The following is a 23,516-nucleotide window of genomic DNA, read 5'->3' as shown; positions in this document are numbered from 1 at the left end:
AGGAATGTTGAGAACTGTACAGTTCTTACCTGCTCTCATGCTTTGCCTTGAGTCTGTACCGCATCCTGTGTCTCCTTGGGTAATCTTGGCTCCTAAAATTGGTAGGAATCTCTGCTTCTCTCAGCCTGTTTGTCTCCCTTTGTGCAGCTCACAGTCAAAGCTCAGGGGCTGAGCCTTCTCCACTTTATGCTGGAATCCCTTATTATTAATGGCTTTGGCACTGCAGGAAATGTGTTCCGAAACAGCTCTGGAATCGGGCTGATGTAGCAGAAGCATCAGGAGGCCTTTAGGTGCCACTTCAGGCTCCTGCTAAACTTCATCCAGCTCTGCTCAGGTTTTCCAAAAGCAACATGGTGCTCTGCTTTTCCTTTGGAGAACCACAGCACATCCAAAGCCATGTGCTCCTGGAGGTTTTCATGTTCACTTGAAGAAATTGGGATTGTTTTGCCGTTTGCCAAGAGAGTTGAGAGGGAAAAAGTTGAAAAATGTCAGCAGTTGTGTTCCACTGTAAAGAGGAAAACTGAGACCAATTGAATTTCAGTCAGGGAAACATTTTCTCAAATGAGACTTGTGCCAAGAGTGGGCTGGTGGGAAGAGACAGGAGGGAATCAAAATAATGTGGTTTTGACTTTTGGAGAGCATTTTGGTGCTCAGGGGTTGATATCTGTGTGCTGGAAAACGCATGTTTGCTGTGTCTGTGTATCCCAGAGGGCAGAACCAGTCAAAAGCATCTGGTTTAGACTTCTGGAGAGCATTTTGGTGCTCAGGGGTTGATATCTGTGTGCTAGAAAATGCATGTTTGCTGTGTCTGTGTATCCCAGAGGGCAGAACCTGGCCTGCTGGCTGCAGGCAGGAATGCCCAGCAGCCCAGCTTGCCTGCACAGGCAGCAAGAACTGCTGGAGAGCCAAGATTGGCTTTTAATACTGGAACCACACTGTGAGTCAGTGCTGGTCATGTTTATCCAGGCAGAAAGTGCCTTCAAAGCCCGTAGTCGATAGGCACAGCCTGTCTGTGTTTCTGTCACTTTTGGCAAGCTGATTGCTCTCATGGTTTTATGATTCTTCCTTGCTGCTTTACTGCCCATTTAAATTCTCTTTGTCATCTCCCTGTTTTAGGGATTGTCTTGCTGTGTTCCTTTGTTTGCTTTTATTCCCAGTAAGGCCACAGTGTTTGGTCTCCTCTCTTGCTGGTCTGTCTGCCTGTCCGTATCCCCAGAACTGCCCTACCCAAACCTGGTCTGCTAGAAGCGATTTTCTTCCTTCCCCCAGGATAATGTGCTGGTTTGCTTTCAGGTAGCACATTCCCCCTCTGGAATGGCTGTGTGCTGGCAGAAGCCAGCAGGTTTTTTGGCCTTGTTGAATATGCAGATGACTTGGTTCAGGTGCTCTGTCTCCATCCTGCTGATGCTGACCTGCTTGGCCCTTCCTTCCCACCAGGCACTGCCCTACTGCCCCAATGCTGGCCAAAATGCTGGACCCAGACAGAAGGGATTCAAGTTCACCCTTGTGAATTATGTGCCTGTGCCTCCACAGCTGAAAGTGCTTTGGAAAGGGGTCAAGGAGGGATGTCACCAGGTCACAGACAGGTCTCCTCTCGTCCTGTTTCCACAAGTGGCAAAATCATCATTTCATGTCTTTCCTGCAGATTCCTCAGGTGGTGAAGGTCTCCATGGAGAGCTCACCTTATTTCCAGCTCGCGTGCTCCAACAATGCGTACCGTGTCGTGCCACCAGAAACGTCTGTCCCTGTGCGCATCCGCTTCACCCCTGATGAGAACAAGGTGAGACTGGAGGAGCCCAAACACAGAAATATCTCCAAAGCCACTGTTCCCTGCTCCCTGGGTACAGCCCATTCCATGCTGTGAGCTTGGCTCCAGGCTGTGGGCAGGCAGCCTGCCGCCAGTCACACCTTGGCATGTGCGCTGCACCCAGGCCTGACAGGCTCTGCTTGCCCTCCCTGCACATTCCTGAGCATTCCCAAGGGAAGATGCACAGGGAGCAGTATGAAAATGACAAGGGGGTGTTGACAAGATACTCAGCCATCTCTAGGTACAGTGAAAGGAGCTTAATTATTATGGAAAATACCAGAGGAATTAAGAGGTCAGAGAGCTTTCCTTCTTCCTGACTGGCAACAGCTTCTCTGCCTCACCCTGGGCTGGAGCAAAGATGATGCTTTTTCACATTGTGTGTTCTCCAGCCTTGCAGCTGTGCTGTCCCAGAGCACAACTGACCATGATACAGCTGCAGGGCCAGGGCAGAAGATGTGCTGTGATGTGATGGCACAGGCACACTGGGCTCTAGGTGCCCTTAAATCAGCAGGAGGTTTGTGAGCTGCAGGGTCTTATGGCCTGGGGTTCCTGGGGTCCATCTGACCCCAGCTGCCGTAGGTGTCCCGGATAGTACTGGGCTGATAAGCACAACCTGTCCAGGTCCCTCAGGCAAGCTCCCAGCCACGGGCAATCTTAGCAAGCAGCTCAGCTCTTAAGTGAGATCAGCTCTTTGGTGAATTCAGCTCTTTAGTGATTTTGGCTCTTTACTTGCTAAGTGCCTCAGCAGACGTGTAGGGAGAGAGAGGAGAAGGCTGTATGAGGTTCCACAGTGGTGTCTTTATTGGCAGCTCCTGCGAAGGGTTTCAGTGGCAGCTCTTCTGCCGAACTGGGCAGAAATGGGGTTTTATATAGGGTACAGGGGTTTTGGAAATTGTCCAATAGTAAGGGTCGAGGCAAATATGACCTATGGTCTTACAGAGAGATAACAAGGGTTTGAATGCGGAAGAGGGGCTACTTTGGTCCAGTCATCATGACTAGGCATTTCTTATCTTAGGCAAGTGACCGCTAGAGAGGCCTTGCAGGGCCTCTGGCTGCTACAGCAGGGGACTTGGACACCTGCCTGGAAGAGCTCATGTAGGGCAGATACAACCTGCAGGCAGACCTGTGAGCCCAGGGCCTGTGGCAGTGATGCTGCTGTGGCTCTGTCTTCATGCCTGTCACTGTGGTGGCTCTGTCAACTGGCACCCATTCCGTGCCAAACCTGCTTTTGTGGGGAGGTTTGAGCACCAGTGCTGGGGCCCTGGCAAGTCTGATCTCAGTGCTGTGATCCGGAGGCTTGTTCATACAGAAGGGTTTAGGACATGGCATGGAAGGGAGGAAGCTTTGCAGGGAAACAGAGGCTCTTTCCGACAGCATCCTGCTACCTCTTAGCACTGTTCTTCTCCTGACTTGGTTGGAGAGGCAAAGTGGCAAAGTTAGAGGGGAGTTCTGAGCCAACTGATGTTTCTACACCAGGCCAGAGGTGCAGGAGCTCTTTGGGTGCAGCTGTTTTCTCATCTTCCTTTTGCTGTTTAGAGTCAGTTTAACACTTTGTCTTATTCTTAGACAGCAGGAATATAGAAACCTGAAGAGGAATGTCCTGTGTTCCCTAGCTCCATGTTCCTTAGAAGGGACTTAGGAATTATTTAACATCATTAAAATTTAGAGTAAAAAATATGGTGGCCTAGGGCAGTTCTCTGTATGACCCAAGTGACACAAGAGCTTAATGCCACACAGATGTGCACTGGTGCCTTTAAAATGTGACATATTAGTAGAACTTAGTGTTCATTTTAGGGAGGAATAGGTAAATGGATGCCATTGATGAGTTACAGGAAACAGTTTTTCTTCTGCCATGGGGATGGCACTAAATGTCCTGTGCTGAGCTAGTTTCTTTTCCTGCAGGATTATTCCCATGAGCTCGTCTGCATCATTGCAAAGGAAAGGATAGTTGTGCCAATTCGGGCCATTGCTGCTCGAGCTATCCTGGACTTCCCTGACCAGCTGGACTTCCCGGTGTGTCCAGTCAAGTACAGCACCCAGAAGACTCTGCTGGTTCGCAATGTCGGTAACCGGGCAGCTCGTTACCAGCTGAGCACCCAGAGGTGAGGCAGCCCGAAACACCTTTGGGTGATAACAGGGCTGGGAAAGAGGAGCAAAGGAACCAGAGTATTGCAGCTGCTGCCCTGCAGCCCTGGCTGGAAATGGGCAGGATGTGTGGGGTTTGCTGTTGATTCTCATGTTTTAAGCAGGATGCAGCCTTTGAGCTTTCTCTGTCCCAGATTTCCTGGAGGGTGCTGGAACATGTTAGTAGCTGGCTTGCACCCTCCTGAGCACAAGCAGCTTCTGAAATGCTTACTCACCACTGTCAGCCAAATAGAGCCGTTCTCTGGAAGGCCACAGGCACGTGGCTTTCCAGTGGTCCCCGCATCAGATGCCCAACCTGAGCTGTGCTGCAGGCAGCTGGTGCAGTTCCTGTTACTTAAAGCTGATCTGATTTCCCTTGTCAGCTGAGGGCATCAGTCACCTCTTCTGTTCCATGATAAACCTTTGAAAGCCAGTTTAAACTTTCAAACAGATGATTTAAATCTCTGAATAAGGTTGTGCCCCCTTTCATTGAGATTTCTTTTTAAATACTCTGAAGTTCCTCTGCTTCTGCTGTTTTTTCATTTTGGTTTGTGTTAAATGTTTGCCAGAAGATCTTGAATTCTTCACTGGGAACTTTCATGAAGGTCGAGCTCCTCTAATGCCTGTCAATATACCACATGCCCATAGGTACATGCACAGGTCTATAGGAAATAGGAGACATTTAGGGAATATGTGAAAAGCAATTGGGCTGATTTAGAAGATAAAAATCTAGAATAACTTTTGCTGGAGGGGACCTCTGGAAATCATCTGAGCAGACACAGTGCTCAAAGCAAGACCAGTGTCGGGGGATCAAGGTGCCATTGGGAGATCTGATCTGGATTGGACCTGTCTTTAGATGCTATACAAGGAAACAAACATACAAATGGACCTAGTTAAAAAGCAGAAGAAAGCAACCTATTAAAACCCCCTCCATACCTTATCTTTTTCTGCCTGTTGGTACAGCAGTGATTCACTGAAAGGGCAGATCTAATAGGATGAGAACTGTCTTAAGGAACAGCTGACAATTTACAGATAAAAGGCCAAAAATTAGCCTGCCAGCCCCATCTCTTGCCAGTGGTTTTCATTTGGTTATTACAGTGTCAGGGATGTCTCCTTCACAGCTCTTCTATCTGTGGGCTCAAGGAACAGCTTAGTGGTGTTGGCTGAAATTCAGAGGAGTTAAGTTTAGCTGTAGAGCTTGCGTCCTTGGATCTTGGGGAGCCAGGTCTGTGTGAGAGATGACTGCTACAGCAGTAACAGAGGAGTCTGCTGGGTACAGCCCAGGGATGTAGAAGATGCAGGGGCTGATTTGCAGTCAGTTTTTCAGTCCTGACAACTGAGTCCTGAACTTGGCTGGATCCTCTTCTCCTGATAATTTGAAAATAAGAAGACACCTTCTTTCTCAGGCAATCCCTGAAGTCACCCCCAGGAGTGTTATTCCCATCCTGCCATCTGAGGGCATGAGCATGTAACATGGGGCAGCAGTGGGAATGGAACGGAACGGAATGGAACGGAATGGAATGGAATGGAATGGAATGGAATGGAATGGAATGGAATGTAGTGCTGAAGTGTGGCCAGGGATTCCCTTAACTGGCAGCTTCTCTGTTCTGATGAAATTTCTGGCAAGAGAATAGGAAAAAAATCCTGTGCCTTGCCCACACCAGGCACTGATCACCCCAAGCCCCAGCAGAGACCTGCAGCAGTCCTGGCATCACCCCTGGGGCAGACGCAGGAGCACGTACACTAATCTGGCTCTGGGGCTGCTGGGGCCTTGTCTTTCCTCCCCTCTCTCCAAAGTCTCACGTCCAGCACATAAACATTGCTGGCCCAAGACTTCTCCATCAGCCAGTAGTGATGTTCCCACTAGTGGTATTGGGAACAGGTCAGGCCCATAATTGCAGCAATAGGTCCTTAATGAGCTGAGCCTGAAGCAAGTTCATCAGCTGTCACTACTGACATGAATAAAGTTCAGCTTGCCAGATATTCTCTTTATTTTTGCGTGTGATGCATTCATCACCAAACTCCTCAGAACACACTTTTAAGTGACGGATTGACCACCGGCAAAGCACTAAGGCCAGGAACTTTTGTTTCCTCCGTGGGGCTGTAGAAGAGCACGAAGCTCCGCTGCTGCTGGGCAGAAGCACATTTCCCCTGAGCTGTCCCTGAGCATCAAAGCACGGAGTCTTGCGTTTGTCAGGCAAGAGCTGTTTACCTGGTGACCAATCCGAATTGCTCCTGTTAAGTCCAAAGTGCACCAACACATTTGCATAATTATTTGCAATTATAGAACACATTGCACAGAGTTTCTTTGCTGGGCCAAGCAAACAGTTACCAGCCTGCAGGACAACCCAGAGTCTCAGATGGCATTGCTGGTAAATACACAGAAACCTCCTGTTCTGCTTCCTTGATGTGCTCCTGCTAATGGTGATTCATTTAGCTGGGATTGGATCCTTCAGACTGTAAATGGCATCCTCCTTTTGGGTTTCCATGTCACTGTGTTGCTCTAATCTGTATTTGCACTCTTTCAGAGTTTTGGCTGCTCCTTTTCTTAGAGCAGCTTTCATTGAAATGCTGATAAAATGTGCCCTTTCTAGGCTAAAACAGCACGTTTTCAAGGTAAAATAAACCAAAGAACCACACTGCAAACTCAACAGTAATTATTCCTTGGTCTTCAAGGAAAAGCTCCTTCTCCCTGTCTGACTCCTAGGCTGTAATCTCACAGGACAGGTAGCGTCCTAACATTTGCATCTCTTGAGATGAGGTTTATAGGCAGCAGGTAGAGAGAAATTCCTGAGGCAGCCAGTGTCAAGTTGTGCATGCAGATAACTCTGAACCCTTTTCACAAACCATTCTCTGATGGGATTGCTGGCAGTCGGACCCTTGAGTCTCATTGCAGAGGGCTGGATGCAGAGTATGGGGGACACGAAGTAATTTTATCCCGCAGGATCTTGTGAGGGCTGGATCTTCTCAGAAGTGGGTCAGTGGCTGTTTCTGATCCTGTCTGTTCTGTCTGTCTTCTGTTGACCGTGGTTGGTTTGCTGCTGCACTGCAGAAGGAATATCATCCCCAGGTGTCCCCCCGAGTCCTGATCCCTCTCTCTGTGTTGCAGTCCTTTCTTCGTGGTTCCGGCCACGGGAACTCTGGGCGCTGGTGACAGCATGCGGGTGACAGTGGGATTTCAGCCGCTGACGACCGGTGACCATTCCGGGTCACTGTGCTGCAACACAGGTGAGTGCTCGGCCCTGCACGGGGCACAGGACAGTTCTCCACCGTCGCTCCCTGTTGTCCCGTCCCCCTCAGTTCCCTCCAGATGTACCTCCCCTGTTCAGCTTTACCCCCGAGAAAACTGAGAAGTCCTTGGTGTTTAGGGGTTGATAAAGTGGATCCCCTCTAACAGGGGATTTTTGGACTCCTGTTTTGCTGGGAGTTGCTGAGTGGAGGAAGGAGGATCCCTGATTCTCCACTGTCATGTGGCTATGCCTGGGTGAAGTTTTATTTTATTCCTGGGTAGTGCTGTATGTGAGGTGTGAGGTTTCCATCAGACTCTCTCCAATGCAATGTGAAGAGGGTCCCACACGGAGAGCCGGCCAGAGTAATGACACTCAAACCAATATGGCTAGATGTCATCCTCCTTTATTGTCTAATTTATCCATATTTTATACCTTATTGCCTTACATAATACAATAGCTAATTAACATTCATTGGCTAACATAATATGATTACATATACAGATCACTTACTGATTGGCTGTTATACTACAAGCGTCTGATCAGGTTATGGTACGTGACACTTTTCAGCGTCCAGCATTGACTATTGTATTCATACAAAGCTTATTGTCTTCTCAAGGATGTCCTAAATACTTCTAAAGTAACTAAAGTATCTCTGTAATCTGCAGACCAGGGTTGTCCAGTTCCTGCAAAGAAATAACATCAAGGATATCATGCCCTTGTTCCATGAGAAATTCCTCTACAGCAATGTATTTCTTGCACACCTCTATCCCATATGCTGCTTCTCCATTGGCTTGTCACAGAGCCTTTTTCTTGTTGCTCTCTACACATATATGTAGTTTCTGTCGAGTAACATTTTCAAGCCCTCGAGTTCCTGTTTGGTGACAAATCAAGACAAATTTTTCCTCGACCCCATTTCTAAGGACGTTCACGCTGTTGCAAACCTCTCACATCTATCTCCCATTTGATTTCTAGACTGAGGAATCCCATTCAGTCTTCATAGAGAAGCTGCTCTGTACATACTAATCTTTCTGTTTTCCCTTTTTTATTTAATTTGAAATGCTCCAGCTTGGTTTTTGAGATCAGAACAAGATAAAGTACTTCAAGACTGATGTGGCTGTGGGTTTGGACAGGATGATGATGATTATTTTCATGGTGTTCATTTTGTAGTGGTTTGTCATATTACAGAGCCAGGCTAGTTGTGTTTCTTCACCTGTGTCCCCTCCTGCTGTGGGCTGTCCCTTCATTTATTCCTCTGGGTCTCCTTTTTCTGCCCACATGCCCCCAGGCATATGTTCTCGTCAGTAGTAAGGGATCCAAGGGATCAGGAGAGGCACGAGTCGTGTGGGATGCCCAGGGGAGACTCTGGGCCAGAACTGAACAGGGCTCCTCAGCATCACCTGAAGGACTTTGATGCAGAAATCCCTGAGTGACCCACTTTCTGATCTGAGTGAGTCACTGGAGCACATTGACAAATCTCACTGTACATACTGTCACCTTGGGGCCAAATCTCTAGAAACACACTCAGAAATAAGGTGTTTAAGGAGGTGCCCAGGACATCCTCACGCTGTACACACAGAGCTGTCAGGATGTGATAAGTGTACTGCTCCATGGAACTGCTCATTCAGCTAAAAACTGTGATACCTTCTTCTGTGACCTGTGGTTTGCTCTGTTCCTTGTGCGTCCATCAGCCAGTGAGCTGAGTAAAGACTCCTCTTTGCTTTGTTCCAGGTGAAGAAAGTATCCACACAAACCTCCATGGAGAAGCTGTAGATCTCAACATTGGGTTGAGCACAAATTCCGTGGAGGTTGAGAAGACTTTCATCACCATGTCAAACCCCACAACCGTGTTCATCGAAAACAGGAGTAACATCACAGCCCACTTCCAGTGGAAGACTTTTCCTACTGAGGAAGACGAGAATGAAGAGAAGAGGAGGTTGGTTTGAAAGATGCATTTCAGTGAGATACATGGCCCAAGACTAAAACTGACGTGTGGCCTCAGGGGGGTGTTGGTGCTTTTGAATGGTTTAGGCCAAGTAAACCATCCCTGGCACTAGGGTGTGTGTCCCTGGGCTTCAGGAGCTCAGCACTTAGCATTCCAGTTCCATTTATACTCCAGCCAAGGATGGCATTTTGGGAAGGAAAGGTTGATTGCAATGACTGGATTTCAAGTTCTGATTGGGCTTTTGCCTTCCTACATGATCTGGCGACATCCTTAAACAGTTCTGGAGTTGCTAGCCCCACTTTCCAAAGGTGATACACCCTCTTTTTTTCCCTTAGTTCCTTCAAGAGCTCCTTGCCCATCCAAACTACTTGTCTTCCCCATCTGCTTGCCTTTCAGCACACAGGGACAGTTTGTTCCTGTGGCTTCAAGACTTCTTTCTTGAAGTATATCCATCCTTCCTGGACCCCTTTGTTTTTAAGTGCTGTTTCCCAAGGTACTCTCCAAATCAGTCTCTTGAACAGGCCGAAGCTGCCCTCCAGAAGTCCAGAGTGGAAGTTTTGTTGATGCCCCTCCTTGTTTCACCAGATATTGAGAACTCTATTATTTCATGATCACTGTACCCCAGACAGTGGTGAACAGATGAAGTTCATTTAGTTATTAGGGAATCCCCTTGTGATATCCAGTACTGGATCCCAGGGAGGCAGCACACTTCCCTGTGGAATGGATCCAGTCAATGTACAGGGCCCTCAGCTCCCCTTAGAAGGGAGTCACTTACTACCACTACCCTTCTTTTCTTCTTAATACTTGAGGCAGTGATCTGTCTGACAGACCAAGTGCAGCTGGGAGACTCTCCAGACAGAATTTTTTCTTTAGTATCATCTGCCAGACCCTCTGGATCCAGGGCCTCATACCCTATTCTGTCAGGACACCTGGGTAGGTGATGGGGGTCAGGACAGAATTTTATTACCTCCCCAGCAGAGACCCATTTCCATTCCCCACTGTCCCTTAGGTCTCCTCCTTCTGCCTGATCACAAGAAGGGCAGGGCTCCTCTGGCTCCTGCTGAGCTTCTCTCAGGGTTGGGCAGGTGTAACTCCACCACTTTATTTCTGTTTCGCTCTCCCTAATGCTCCTCAGCCTTTCCACTTCTTCCTTAAGCTCTGCCACCGGACAGAGCAGATCATTCACCTGCTCACACCACACGCAGGTGTCTTTCACACTGTCCTCTGATATTAACACCAGGCTCAGACCCTCCCTGCAGCCAGGGGCCTGGACAGCTGTGTCCTCCCTGGAGGGTTCTGTTTGAGTTAGTACACTCCTGCTGGCAGCAGCAGCAGCAATGGCTTTTCATCATTTGTAAACCATTGCTGGGAAAAAAAAAAAAAAACCAACCCAGAAAGAAAGAAAAAAAAAAAAAAAAAGGCAAGCGCCTCACAACCAGCCAAAAGACACAACCCACTACACAAGGAGGGTGGCTGGCTGCACCCTTTTTGCTCAGCCTGCTTGCGTGAACTGCCACGCAAAAACTGAAAAAATGCTGTGCCAAAACTGCTGTGCCAAAACTGCCGTGGCAAGCCCCTGGTTGCTGCGGGCCAGGTCGCTCGCACTGCCCAGGGCCATTTTAAATTGCCTGCAAAAGGCCAGGAGATCGACCCTCCCTGCTTGAATGGCTGGCTACGGGGTCCTTTTGTGCCCTGGGCTTCTTGGTTTTCCTCTGTTCTCTATCTCCTTACACAGTGTCTGACTTCCATACAAGCTCTGTGTGTTAAAAGAAATTCCTTCTCTGGCTACTTGCCCGGGCTGTTTATTTCCATTTTTTCCCACTTGCCTGCCTCAGCCTGGACCCCAGGTGATCCACTTTTCCCTCAGAAGCAACTAGGTTTCCCCAAAGTAAACTTCAACCTGGTTTTGATTTTGTGGGGTTTCTTCCAATTACATCTGTTTTCATGCCAGTTTGTGTCCTAGACTGTCACCAGGACATTTTGTTCTTCCTTACTTCCAGTCTTAGGGATGGTTTTAGCTCCAAGGCCACTGTCCTGCTGTCAGAGAAGCTTTTGAGATCTCAGAGCAGAGAGGACTTTTTAATGAGAGGAGATAGTGCAGGACCCTTTCCCTCTCAGGACATTCTACTACCATGCACTGGGATGGGACCCAAAAAGCTCTGGATTGTGAAAAGGCCTCTCCAGGAGTTTGCTGTCTCCCTCTGGCACAACAAAGCCCCTTCCCCTCTCAGAGCCCCTGTTTTCATGCATATTACATATAAAACCTTGATTGTCACTGTAGGGATGCGGTGCCTGAATTCATCAATTTCCTTTGGAAGTGCTCTGGGATGCTCTTGTGCAAGGCAGAGTAGGGAACAGGGCAGGTCCAAAATGGCAGAAACAAAGAGTGATGCTGGTAACATGTAGCTGCAGCCCAGCTTCATCTCCCCTTCCCAGGGAAGTCCTGCTCTATGATCTTTATCTGCCTCTCCCAGGCAGCTCAGTGGTAGGAAAAGCTCACTTGAAGTGCCTGGTGGATTCTCCCTCAGTTTTGGCAGAGCCTTTGAGCCAGGAGGTTCTCTTGAGGGCTGCTGGCTTTGGAAACGTCTCCCGAGCTTGCAAGTGTGAAGTAAAACTACCTGCTGTGCCAGTGAGCAGCAAGTTATCCTCTGATCCATGTGGGACCCCACGGCTTGGGGTCAGCCTTTGCTGGGGAGCTGCTGCTGCTCCTCCCCAAGTGCTTTGCCCTCCTGCACTCACACTTCTCTACTTCTCTCTGCAAATATGTGGCTTATTAAACGATCTGCTGGCTTTGTCTCTCCCTGTGGCTGCAGGCAGTGTTTGCGGCAGCTAGAAAACTTCACAGAGAAGAAAAAAATAAAGAAGAAGCGCTCTTGTGAAGATCACACTGCCCTCCTGAGGAACATGTTCCAAGAGGAGGTGGCAAAGATGCAACAAGACCCCATGCTGTTCTCCAGTGACATTTTTTTCATTGAGCCAGTGGTAAGTGATAGCGGAGAACCCCATTTTCCTCCTCTTCCTCCTCTTCCTCCTCCTCCTCTTCCTCTTCATTCTCCCACCCATCCTATTCCCGCCCCCCTTCCCCCAGATGCGGGCACTCGGCAGATCCTCAGCTGGCTGGATGTGCTGAGGGGGAAGATACGGAGTTTCTGGTGCGGCTGCAGAGCTCCCTGCTGAAAGCATTTCTGCCCTGCAGGCTCAGGGCAGGGCTGGGAGCCTGACAAAGCCGAGCTCTGCTGCCAGGGCTCGAACTCAAGGGCGCTCCGTGCGTGTCCTTGCAGTGTCCACAGGGAGCAGTTCTTGTAGGCAGAGGCTCCCCCGTGGTGCCTGGGGTTCAGCAGAGGGTGTTGGAGCTCTGCCAGTTCACATACTGACCTGAAGCTTGCAATGGTTTTCTGGGAAAAGGATGCCAAATTCAGCCCAAGGTTAATCACAGAAATGCCAATCCCCTCCTGTAACCACGCCTTGCACTATTTCTGAGTGTCCCTTCCAGTGTCATCTGAGAGCCTGGACACAAGGGTGGAAGGTTTAAATGGGCCTTTTGAGTTCTCCTGCACACACAGACAGAAAACCTTTTCCTTTTCTGTTTGTGCAACAAACTGCCGTGTCCTCCCACCAACCAGAGCCCCGATTCTGAGTCCTGGCATTGTGAGAGATGGTGAATGCCTGGTGTCTGCACAGTGCAAAATCCCTTCTCATCTTGGAGTAAACCCCAGAATAATCCCAACCTCTGCTTTCTTTCAAAGCAGGTTAAATTAAGATTTTTATTTCCAAGGAAGGGGATCATGTTCCCTCCTTGTGAAGAGCCACCAGTGCACAGTGGCAGTTACATCCCACTGTAGCTGACAGCAGCATGATGTGACCAAGGGCTTGTGTCAGAGCAGTAGCAATATTGTGGAGAGTGGGAGCTGATCAGCTGAGCATTGAGAGCTTCCAGTGGTGTGTTGAGCTGGGTTTGGAGTGTTTCCTTGGGCTCCTTGTGTTGTTCACTCATCACTGATGCTCTAAGTAAAGGCTTACAGGACTGTGGTTGAAAACAAGAAATGTGCAGTTTCAAGAGAAATGTTTTGCTGTCCCTTTCTGTTTTAGGAGGGAGAAATTGGGCCAAATAGTTGGGCTGAAATCAAGGTGACCTTCAAACCCCTAGAGGCACTGGAGTACCAAAGTGTGGCTTACTGCAGCATCTCAGGTACAGCTCCTTTCCCCTGCCTCTCTCACCCTCAGTGCAGCCACAGTGCAAGCCTGAGCCCACTGGGCTCCCCTGTAACTGCTGGGAAGAGTCCCTGGTCAGCAGGGCAGTGCTGGCACATCCCCACTGGCCCTGCAGCTTCCAGGGAGTCTCCTGTGCAAGGGCAGGGCTCAGAATCCTGTGTCTGGGTTACTGATTCCAGAACAACCCAGGCAGTGCAGGGAGAGGTTTTCATGCCATGGCTTTGCCAGCATTTCCTCAAAGGCCAAAGAGCTACAGAGCAGAACAGCTTTAGTGAACAAGCACTAAGCCCCTCTAGAGACCACTGACCTCCAGGATGGGTCCATTTGACATGGCTCCATCATCAGGTGCTAGCAGCTGAGTTAGAAATGTGCTCCCTGACCCTGGATCACCTGCCACTGCCCAGACACCGCCAGACCAGAGTGGCTGAGCCCCACTGAGCCCAGGGTGTTTGTAGAAGGAGCACCCTTGGCCAGCACCTGCTTCTGTCCCTGTGTGGGAATTGTCACCTTGCAGCTCAGTCTGTGGAAATAGAACACAATCCAGAGTGCCAGAAGTTGAAGATTTTGGCAACAAAGTCATGTACTACTGGGCCAGGTAGTTTGGTAATTGGCAAACTCTTCATGAGCTTTGTGCCTGCACTGAATGGATTTCAGAGCTCCTCTAAGTGCATGGGAAGGAAACCACAGAATCATAGTATGTTAAGGATGGAATTGACCTTAAAGATCATCTAGTCCCCTCCCACTAGACCAGGTAGCTCCAACCCCCATCCAGCCTGGCTTTGAACACTTTGGGGGCTGGAACCTCCACAACACCCCTGGGGAATCTGCTCCAGTGTCTCACCACCCCCACAGTAACAAATTTCTTCCTAATATCTAACCTAAATTTCCTTTCTTTCAATTTATACCCATTACTCCTTGGCCTGCCACTACAGGACTTCAGAGATGTTTTACCCTCAGCAGACTGGTGGCTAAAATTGGAAACCAGCCCAAGGAATGGGTTAGAAACTACAAGTCAGCCCCAAGGGATATCTCCTGAGGGAAGAGAAGGGTCCATATCTTCTTCTGCAGCATCAGGAGCTGGTTGCATCCAGCTCAGAGTCAGGGACTAGCACTGAGGCAGCCTGGAAAATGCAGTGTAACAGAGGGAATTATTGTACTGAAATGGACATCTCTCCCCAGGCCGTGAGAGCAGGCTGCCCCTGCACCTCAAAGGGGAAGGACAAGGACCTTTGGTTAAACTCAGCCGTCATACACTGAACCTTGGGAACGTTTTTGTCAACACCCCCCATGTCTATGAGGTGAGCAGCAGGGCTTGGGATGGATCCTGATGGCTCCTGAGGCAGCAGCAAGCCTGGTGGAGCTGTGGAATTCCTGACAACCTGGGCAGTTGTGAGCAGGGAATATTTGACATCCTGGTCAAATCTGGGTGAATCAGAAAGGTGTTTCTATTGTTCATGAAGCCCTGGTCCCTGCATTTGGGCAGCCTTCCTCAGGGATCAGCTGGGAGGCTTCCTGCTTCCTTGGCATATGAAAGCAACAGTGGGTCAAAAAGCTGCACGTTCAGAGGCTTTTGTGGCAGTGCCAGACACAAGGCACCTTTGTACTGGGCTGTTGAGAAGCAGCTGGAACACACTGGCTGCATTTGCGCTTCAGTCCACTGCAAACAGCTTCCAGTCAAGTGTCTCCTGCTTATTCCTGGAAGTCACAGGAAAGCCATCCAGCCTCCTGGCTCAGTGCTGGCCCTTGCAAAGGACTTGGGAATTCTTTCCCTTGCTGACCAGTCACACCCTCACCACACTTCGGCCTTGGTGTATCTCTGACTCTAGAAAGAGAAAAGTGTTCCTGGGATAAAGCAAAGGATTTTTCTACCTATTTGCCTCCCCCCATCAAAAGTGTCAAGTTTGCAAAAAAAATCAAGAGAGAGCAACTGAAAGAGGTAGAAAATGAGGCACTACATCATGCCAGACACAAAAGCTTGGCTGGGGAAGGAAAACACACTGTGGAAAACACACTGAGTTTTCTTACCAAAAGATGGTGCTGTCTATGCATTTAGATGCTGGTGCCTCATTATCAATGTATTGTTTTCATGGTATGGGAAAAGGTGAATGAGTAGATGGTACTGCTGGAGCTGTGCTAGCTGGGGCACAGTGATGCACTATGCAGCTGCAATCACCCCACGTTGCTCTCAGAGCCAGGTCTGAATGAGCTTGGTGATGCTGACCAGAGGTGGACTGCTCTGTGTCCGTGGGACAACCCCAGGGTGACTGCAGTTATGTGGAGTTAGCACAGCTTTGCATGAAAACCCAAAGGCAGACCTTGTCCTCTTGTATTTTTTGACTTCTGCCATTCAGCAGCACAAAGCATCTTCTGCCTTTCCTGGGTGTTAATTGCATCATTAGAAAATAACTCACAAGAAGGGAAGATTCCACATGTATTTCCATTTTGCTCTCTTGCTGCTGCAGGTGAAGCTGATTAACCAAGTAGCTATCGATGCTCCCTTCACCTATATCCCTTCAACCACAAATGCGGGCTACTGCTTCAAGTTTGCACCCGAGGAAGGCATCATTGCACCAGGTGGGATCCAGACTATTCAGATCTGCTTCAATGCCAGCGTGTTGGGGACGTTTGAGGAAGAATTCCAGTTCCGTGTGGCTGGATCTCCTACGCCTGCAATCCTGACCATCAAGTAAGGACTGTGGGAGCTTGGTGGGCACATCTGTAGCTGTCTCTAGGACATCCCCCACCTACCTCATTTTGGGGTTGAGCAGAGAAAAAAGGTGTTTCCTGAGGTCATAATCTCTGCTCTGATCCTGGTATTGCCTTAGTGTGAGGGTGCCTCCTGGCCTGTGTGGTACCCAGGAGCTGGAATGACTCCTCCCTGCAGGGATCTCCCTCTGCCTTGGGCCATGGCAGGCAGTGGGATGGATCAGCTTTGGGCAGTAGCTGCTCTGGGATGTCCCACCTGAACAGCCAGCAAGGTCCCCAGGGCTTTGGAGGTGGGCCAGCCTGGGTGATTCTGCACCAGCAGCAGTGTTTGTAAAAACTTCCATTAATAATCCATCCCAGATGGGCAGCAGCAGCCTCACCTCACCTCTCACGGCCATGCTGTGGGGCACAAGCCGTGCTCCCAGCTCCTGTGCACAGAGTGCTCCGCTACCTCCTTTCCACAGCGGGGAAAGGGCTGATGTGGGAGACAGGGAACTGTGCAGCAGGAACTGTCCCAAGGACAGGGGTGTCATCCCGTGGGCTGGTGCCACGGCAAGAGACAATCCTGGCCCAGCAAAAGTGAGAAGGGCTGATAATAGGGGAGGCAGAGCTCAGTCCTCAGGACCACAGCACATGAGGGCTTGTCCCTGCTAGCCTGAGCCATGTGCTGCTAGGATAATGTAGGGTAAGCAGAAGAGCTGATGCTGGCTGCTCTGGAGCTTTGGAGCTAGGCTGCTGCTGTTGGGAGGCACTGAATCGAGGCAGTAAAGAAATGACAGCAATCTGCAGTCAGTTATACCAATGAGATAAGGGAGATGGATAAAAAAGAACAAGAAAGTTATTAGCAAGAGAAAAGTGGTGAGTAGGTCTGCCCATAGTGGAGAAACAATTATGCTGGCTTTGTTTTTGGAGGAAAAGTGCTGCTTTTCTATTTTGGAAATCAAGAGGGAACCTTTTACCATCAAATAATTGATTCTCCTCTGTCCCTTCCCCAGACTGTCATGGAATTTTATTACATAAGCAGCTTTCTCCTTGAGCAAGGGCAGGTGTCTCTGTTGAGAGGTGTAGAGCAGAGCCAGGGGCAGTTCTGTGAAAACAATAGAAGGCACAGTAAAAATCAAGGTCCTTGATTTTTAACCAAAATGCAGAGTGGGCATTGACTGGCATCAACCATGAAATAAACTTGTGAGTGTTGTGCAGCTTCAAGTGCTGATTTTCAGATGGTGACTTTTGGGGTCTGTCTGCTGAGTTCAAGGACACGTGAGGTGGTGTGCTAGATTCAGGACACCCCTGTTTGGTTGTTTAAGCTATTGCTCTTGGCAGTGCCAGCTGGTGCACCGGTGACAAGCTGGTCCTTTCCTCTAGGATTCATCTGTCCACTGTGTAGAACTGTTGCTGCTCTTTTCAGAGGATGTTTGGGGCTCCTCTGACTTCATGTCTCAGAACTCTCTCTGTAATGATTGTGTGGGTCAAAGTCTCCAGAGAAAGCCCCTCCATGGGAGTAGCGGTTACAGCTAAGAAGTAGCAAAGCAGGGAACCTGTGGCTGGAAAGTACAGAAGTTTCTAGGGACACCTTTATATCTATCACTTTACAGATGGGGAAACTGAGGCACGGAGCCATGTCTGGCTGTGTGTTCAGGGTCCTTCATGGGACCACCAGCAACCCGGGGGCTTTTCCTGCCTGCCCTGTGCCCAAAGCCCCATCAGTGGCTGTTGGCTGCTGGCCACTTGGCTTTAGCTGCCTCCTGTCCACATGGGCACTGTGCTGAGCGCATGGCGGTGTGTTGGTTTGAGCCCCTCCGTGCCCTGACGCCAGGTTTTATGCCCCCAAGCCACGACTGCCAGACCTTTGCAATTCCCTTTAACCAAGCCTTTTCCTCCTCTGTCTCGCCATCGCAGGGGGTGTGTCACTGGATCAACTTTACACTTCGATGTCGATGAGCTCAGCTTCGGGGACATCTCCTTTGGTGAGTGTCCTGGGCTGGGACACAGCGTGGGGCATCTGTGCGTTCCAAAATGGAGCACTTGAACATACAAGCATCCCTCACTCACGTTCTGCCACAGCAGCCTCAGGGTGTGAACTCCAGGGCTGCTGGTGCCTCAGGTAGCCTTTTGCCATTGTGAGATCAAACAGAACCAAGGCATAGAAAGTCAGTATTTTCTGGTGTTTCTGTCCTGCTTTAAAAGACAGATGTCTGCCAAGGAAGGTAGGAGTCTTCCTAGAATGGAAAGATGACCCCCTCCCTCCAAATTATTTTACCTTTTAAATTACACAGCTTCCAGGCAAAAAAATATGGGAAAAGGAATGGCAGTTCTTTACTAGAATATATCAGCACAAACAACAACACAATAAACAGAAGTTTCCAGACCACCAAATAGTGTTTTTCCCCTTTGGTGTAGTTATGATCACAGGCAGGAGGAGCTGTGGGGATCTCGGCACTGCCCAACAGCAGCAGGCAGGAGCGGGGAAGGCAGGCGGGCTGGATCCCAGTGCTGAGCCGCAGCCAGGGCAGTCCTGGGGCCAAGCACACAACCTCCCGCAGCAGCACGCGGCCGCCCTTCGATCCCCGAGCGGGAGGAAGGGAAGCTCCGCTCCCTGCCGAACCTGAGGTCAGGTCCGACCTCACAGCCGCCCACGGCATCACGCCACAACTCCCAAAAACCCCGAATGGAAAAGCCCACCCCCGCAGCCAAAACCCCCCACAACCCCTATCCCCCTTCCCAGCCCAAGGGGAAAATTCAGTACAAAGCCTAAACCCATAACAATGAAGTTCACAAACTTTTAAAGAAAACGAATTGCCTTTCCTGAGCTGCTTCTTCCCCACCCTGCATCACCACTGAGACACTTGTTAAGTTGCCTTTTGAATAAATGAAACAAGAAAGGCAACAGGTAGAAATATGGTTCTGAAACAGGAGATTCATCCTACTTAATCCGATTTCATTCCTAAAGTCTCTTCAGCTGAAGGCAGCTGTTGTATCTGCTTCTTTTAAACTATTGATTGTTGTCTGCATGTGGTGACCTCTGTCTCATTTGAGGTTTTGACATCTGTGTTTGTCCTTTTTGTGCCTCTCTTGCCTCCCTGCTGAAGTCACTGCTGGAGCTGGCAATGGTCACTGTTGATGGGCACAGAGAAGCTCTGGGCTGTACCTGCAGTTGTTTTTTCTCCCCATCTGTTTCCAATGACTCTTGGTGAGCAGGCCCAGGGAGAATTCTCCTCCCCCCAGAGCTGGCCAGCCCAGCCAGATGTCCTCTGCAGAGCAGGTTGTGGCTGCTGTTCGGCCTCTGCAGGACGTCCCCACCATGCCTGGCTGTATCTCTGGCTTTCCGGTATGGAGAGCAAATCTCAGAGCTCAAGTGGGGTAAACCCTTGCAATCACAGTGAGCAGCATGGCTGTGATGTCCCCATTTGTTGGGTGAGGTGGGACATGGTTCCTAATTGCTAATCTTGAAGCAAGGCTTGGGTTTGCCTCCAGTTGAGTGGGCTCTGAGCTGTCACGTGCTCAGTCTGTTTGGCCCAAACCAAGAGCTGCCTTAAGGTTCCTGCAGAGAGAAATTGCATTAGGGTGCTTTGCATCATGTTCTAGTTCCTGATTCCATCCTCACTTTCTTTTGCTGTAGCTTCTTCTCAATGACAACTCACTGTTTATAGATCTTGAAAATGGTGGGAGTGTTGGCAGCCTTAACAGGGAATTTTACAGCTTGAATTGCCCGAGTAAATGCTCGGTCTGGGTGCACACTCATCACTGAGAAATAACCTGCTGGTTTGGGCCAGGTGAGGAAGCTCCTTGCCATCTGAAGGAGAGACGCTTGCAGTGTTCAGCAGGGCTAGGAGTGGGCATTTTTAAGGCTGCAGTCTGGAATCAGTGTCTAAGGGAACTAAGTGACGATTAATTCCTCATGCAGCTTCTCGGTGAGCTGTAGTTCAGATAATAAAGAGCTAAACTCCCGTGACACTTTCATCCTACCAGGATATTCACACCAGGAGTCGTGCCATAATTGGTGCCTAAATGGATATTTGTGTCCTTTCCTAGGCTTTCCCTACACCCAGAGCTGTCGCCTGACTAACACCTGCCCGGTGCCTGTGACGTTCAAGCTCCGCATGTTGGACGAGGGCACGCAGCCTGCTGTGAACAGCTTTGATCAAATACGCAGCGACAGTGACCCATCCTGGAGGGAGGGAATTAATTTTTACGTGAAGCCAAGGGAGTTTACAATGAATCCTAGCCAAGGGACCATCCTCCCCCAGGGACACCAGGATATTGAGGTATGGGAAGAGCCCAGCCACAGACGCTTCAGCACCAGGGCTGAAGCTTCCCTGGAGCGTGGGAGGGCTTTAGCTCTGGTGCCAGCTTTGAGCATCGTGTGAGTGAGAGATCTGCACTGGCGAGAGGCCTCTGCTAGCTGGGTTCCTCGGGACGTTCCTCAAGGAGCACCGTTTTGTTTCCAAAATCATACACTGAGATCACATAGCATATGGTCAAGTACTAAAGCCCTTCTTGTGTTTTAGAGAGAGATTTCTTTGATTGCAAGTGGGCAGAGCAAGGATGAGGACAGAAGGTGGCTGTTAGAGGGATGTCATTGTAAAAAGCAGTTAGCTTTTCTTCTTGGTCTCATTTCTCCTCTCCTGGGGAGCAGAATGATTTGTGTTCACTGCAGGGATCTCCAGTGGAGACAAAAAACTGCAGCCATGAACTGCCCAGCACCTGCTGGGTCACACTTTGCCCCCAGCTTCCTGCTGTAAAGCTGAACTCATTCTCTTCAAGTCAGATTTCCTCTGCATTTATGTCATTGCAGTCAGAGGAAAAATTGGCCCATTAATTTGAATACAGTGGTGTGTAGAGCTTTAGTCTAATGTTTCAATTTGGCTGACCTATGCCCTGATTCCAAGGTGTGTTTAACAAATCTGGTCTTGTCAGAAGGCTTTTGCTACTCTCAGAGACTGTGCTCTACACATGGCCCAGCAGAAGAATTAAGGCAAAATCTGCCCTTTCCTTACCATGATACAAGAACTGGAGGATATCACACGTGGGTAACTGGCTTTTGTAAGGAAGAACTTACTGCTCTTCTCTTCCACAGGTGACCCTGTGTTCCAATACCGTGATGGAATTTTACCAGAAAATGCTGGTGGACCTGGAGGGTATTGGCAAGGGAGTGGCATCACTGACCATCACAGCCAGGTACCAGCCCTTCCCTGGCCTCCCCCAGCCACTGCCTTGCACAGGGTTTGCTGGCTGCAGCTCCCAAGGAGAAGTGCTGTTTAATGACCTCATGTTGTGCCCTGCTGGACATGAGAACAGCAGTGCTTGGACAGCAGCCTGTGGTGAAAAGCACCCCTGCTCACAGCCAAGCACGGTCCTGGGCCTTTTTCTAAAGGGACCAGGAATGATATCATTTATTGGCCTGGCTTTTGGTGCTTGAGCTGGAACAAATTTCCCAAGGGCCTCCTCTCCTTCTTCCTGCAAGAGGTGGAGTTGTGCTGGATTGTGACCACCCTGCATTGGTTTGGGACACACCAAGCAGCCTGCTGGGAGTCAGGGTCTGCTTCTGTTAATGAGGGCATGTGACAGGGGGAAGTGGCTCACAGCAAGAGTGGTGAGGGTAAGATCTTACAAGGGGAAAACAGCCCTTGATGTGGCCGGTCAGCTCTAGTTTTTCTCCTTCCCTCTGCTTCCCATTTTGAGCTTTAACGTTCTCAGACTTAAAGCAAAAGTCGTTCTTGCTGCAGCAGAATTCCATCCTGCTATGCTGCGGTGGGTGTCAGTTTAATGACAAGAGGGATGCAGTTCCCTGGTGCTGTTCCCTGTCCCAGGCAGAGCCATCCAGTCAGTGCCTGGGCTGCCATTTTGTCAAGCAAGTGCAACTGGGGGCAGTCAGTGCATGGACCTGTGGAGTGAAGGACCGAGGGAGCTGTAGGACCTGGGAGGGGGTGATCACCCACTCTGTAGGGCAGGGGGTGTCTCGTGCCCTCCAAGGCTGGGGCAAACAGCTGAGTTCTCAGGCAGGGCAACAGCACCGTGGGAGAGAAGGGAGTCATTTTTACTGAGACTATGACTAGAGTTGTGTGTTCCTTGAGCCCTAGTGAGCACTGATCCCTGTTGGGAAGGCTCCCACGGAGCTCATGGATCACTGGGACTGCTACAGGAGTCCTTGAAATCCTTCTCGCGTAAAGGAGGAGCTGAGGCAGCTGTGGGACAAAGTGCTCTGCCTGGGGCACCTGGCAGCCTCTGGGTGCTGCCTCTCAGGGTTTGCCCCTCCTTGACAAGACATGTTTGAGTGGGAAGGCTTTGAAGGCAATTTATCACTGTAGGGCTGTTAAATGTCCATTTGACAGTGACAAGTGTGTTATGCTCCATTTCACAACCTTTGGGAGTAAACGTTCTCCATTCTCTCAGTATCTCTGATTCTCTTGGGGTCTTCTCTTTGGCCAGGTGTCTCGTTCCTGAGCTGCAAGTGTACCCTAGAATCCTGTTTTACGATGAGTGCCAGCTGAAGGTGCCATACCAGAGGAAGTTCCTTATTGCAAATAACACCGACCTTCCCGGCTGCTATGGGCTTATTCCCCAGGTTTGGCATCGCATCCACTTCCACCTCTCAAATATTATTGAGGAGATTATTAGGGAAAAAAAGGGTTTGGATAAGGCCTTGCTGGTTTCTATTCAGTCTTTAAGATCTGCTGAGAACAGGATCCTACCTGAATGTAAACTTTAGGATGCAGTTTAACTTCCTGAGGAAAGAGTTTATGTTCTAGTCTTCAGGGTGTTTTCTTGTGGGAGATCTTAGAGGGTTGTGAAAAGCTGCTGCATCCACAGACACCAACGCCTGTGCTGGCAGCCTCTTTGCAGGACCCCCTGAGAATGCTAAGCCTACAATTCTTGCATCTTGTTTGTGCCTCTTACCTTTGTCCTGGGGATTTTTAAAAAATGTGTGTAAGCTGCTGTTGCGGTGGATGTTAAGGAGTCTAAAGTTTCTTCAGAGGTCCCGCTGAAGTTGCATTTGATTCTGTCCCTTCCAGAAACGCGAGGAGGACTCTCCTGTGTTCTACTCCAGCCCCAAACCCTGTGGGATTGTCCAGCCTCACAGCGTTGCAGAGATTCCGGTTATAATTGAAGTCCAAACACTGGTCAAGCATCGCACCGACGTTCTTATCGGCGTGTTTGGGGATGAGAGAAACCCACTGGTGAGTGCAAGGGGAGATGTGTACCTTTGTGCAGCTGCTCCTGGCAGGCTGCAAAGCGTACAGGGATTCTTGCGGGGAAAAGAAACACAGGCTGCTGAGGAGAAGGACAGGAGGGATCGGTGGCACAAACAGCTCATGCCTTATAGGTGGTAATCTCAGTGTCTGACACAGAAGGTAGCTCATCTAAGCTGGAATCGAGGATAATTTTAGTTAATTAATCTTTAAAATGCTATTAACTGGAAATACTTGTTTTAAAATGTCTTGTCATCTCTCTGAGCACAAAAGAGAATGTCAGAAGACTTCTTTTACAGAAAGCT

The 23,516-nt window shown here is 49.5% G+C and overlaps 1 protein-coding gene and 1 long non-coding RNA gene across 2 annotated transcripts in view; one reads left to right on the top strand and one right to left on the bottom strand.

The window, feature by feature from the left end:
* LOC137467924 (hydrocephalus-inducing protein homolog) overlaps nucleotides 1-23,516 on the top strand; it is a 62,259-nt gene that overhangs the window by 2,436 nt on the left and 36,307 nt on the right. Inside the window, exons 3-15 of the mRNA XM_068179334.1 lie at nucleotides 1,646-1,780; nucleotides 3,710-3,909; nucleotides 7,041-7,159; nucleotides 8,890-9,103; nucleotides 11,917-12,085; nucleotides 13,193-13,292; nucleotides 14,495-14,613; nucleotides 15,778-16,001; nucleotides 17,921-17,988; nucleotides 20,054-20,286; nucleotides 21,099-21,199; nucleotides 22,451-22,586; nucleotides 23,035-23,199. Coding sequence (XP_068035435.1) covers nucleotides 1,646-1,780; nucleotides 3,710-3,909; nucleotides 7,041-7,159; nucleotides 8,890-9,103; nucleotides 11,917-12,085; nucleotides 13,193-13,292; nucleotides 14,495-14,613; nucleotides 15,778-16,001; nucleotides 17,921-17,988; nucleotides 20,054-20,286; nucleotides 21,099-21,199; nucleotides 22,451-22,586; nucleotides 23,035-23,199 — 1,983 coding nt within the window. The remainder of the gene's footprint in view (nucleotides 1-1,645; nucleotides 1,781-3,709; nucleotides 3,910-7,040; nucleotides 7,160-8,889; nucleotides 9,104-11,916; nucleotides 12,086-13,192; nucleotides 13,293-14,494; nucleotides 14,614-15,777; nucleotides 16,002-17,920; nucleotides 17,989-20,053; nucleotides 20,287-21,098; nucleotides 21,200-22,450; nucleotides 22,587-23,034; nucleotides 23,200-23,516) is intronic.
* On the bottom strand, nucleotides 12,720-14,896 carry LOC137467923 (uncharacterized). The gene is made up of 2 exons (XR_010995667.1): nucleotides 14,129-14,896; nucleotides 12,720-13,835 (listed from the first exon to the last, which is right to left on the bottom strand). It is a non-coding gene; the product is annotated as an uncharacterized lncRNA (long non-coding RNA).

The sequence above is a fragment of the Anomalospiza imberbis genome, unplaced genomic scaffold (genome assembly GCF_031753505.1).
Source record: "Anomalospiza imberbis isolate Cuckoo-Finch-1a 21T00152 unplaced genomic scaffold, ASM3175350v1 scaffold_87, whole genome shotgun sequence".
Lineage (NCBI taxonomy): Eukaryota > Metazoa > Chordata > Aves > Passeriformes > Viduidae > Anomalospiza > Anomalospiza imberbis.
Note: the sequence above shows the minus strand (reverse complement) of the source record. Positions and strands in the feature narration are given on the sequence as shown.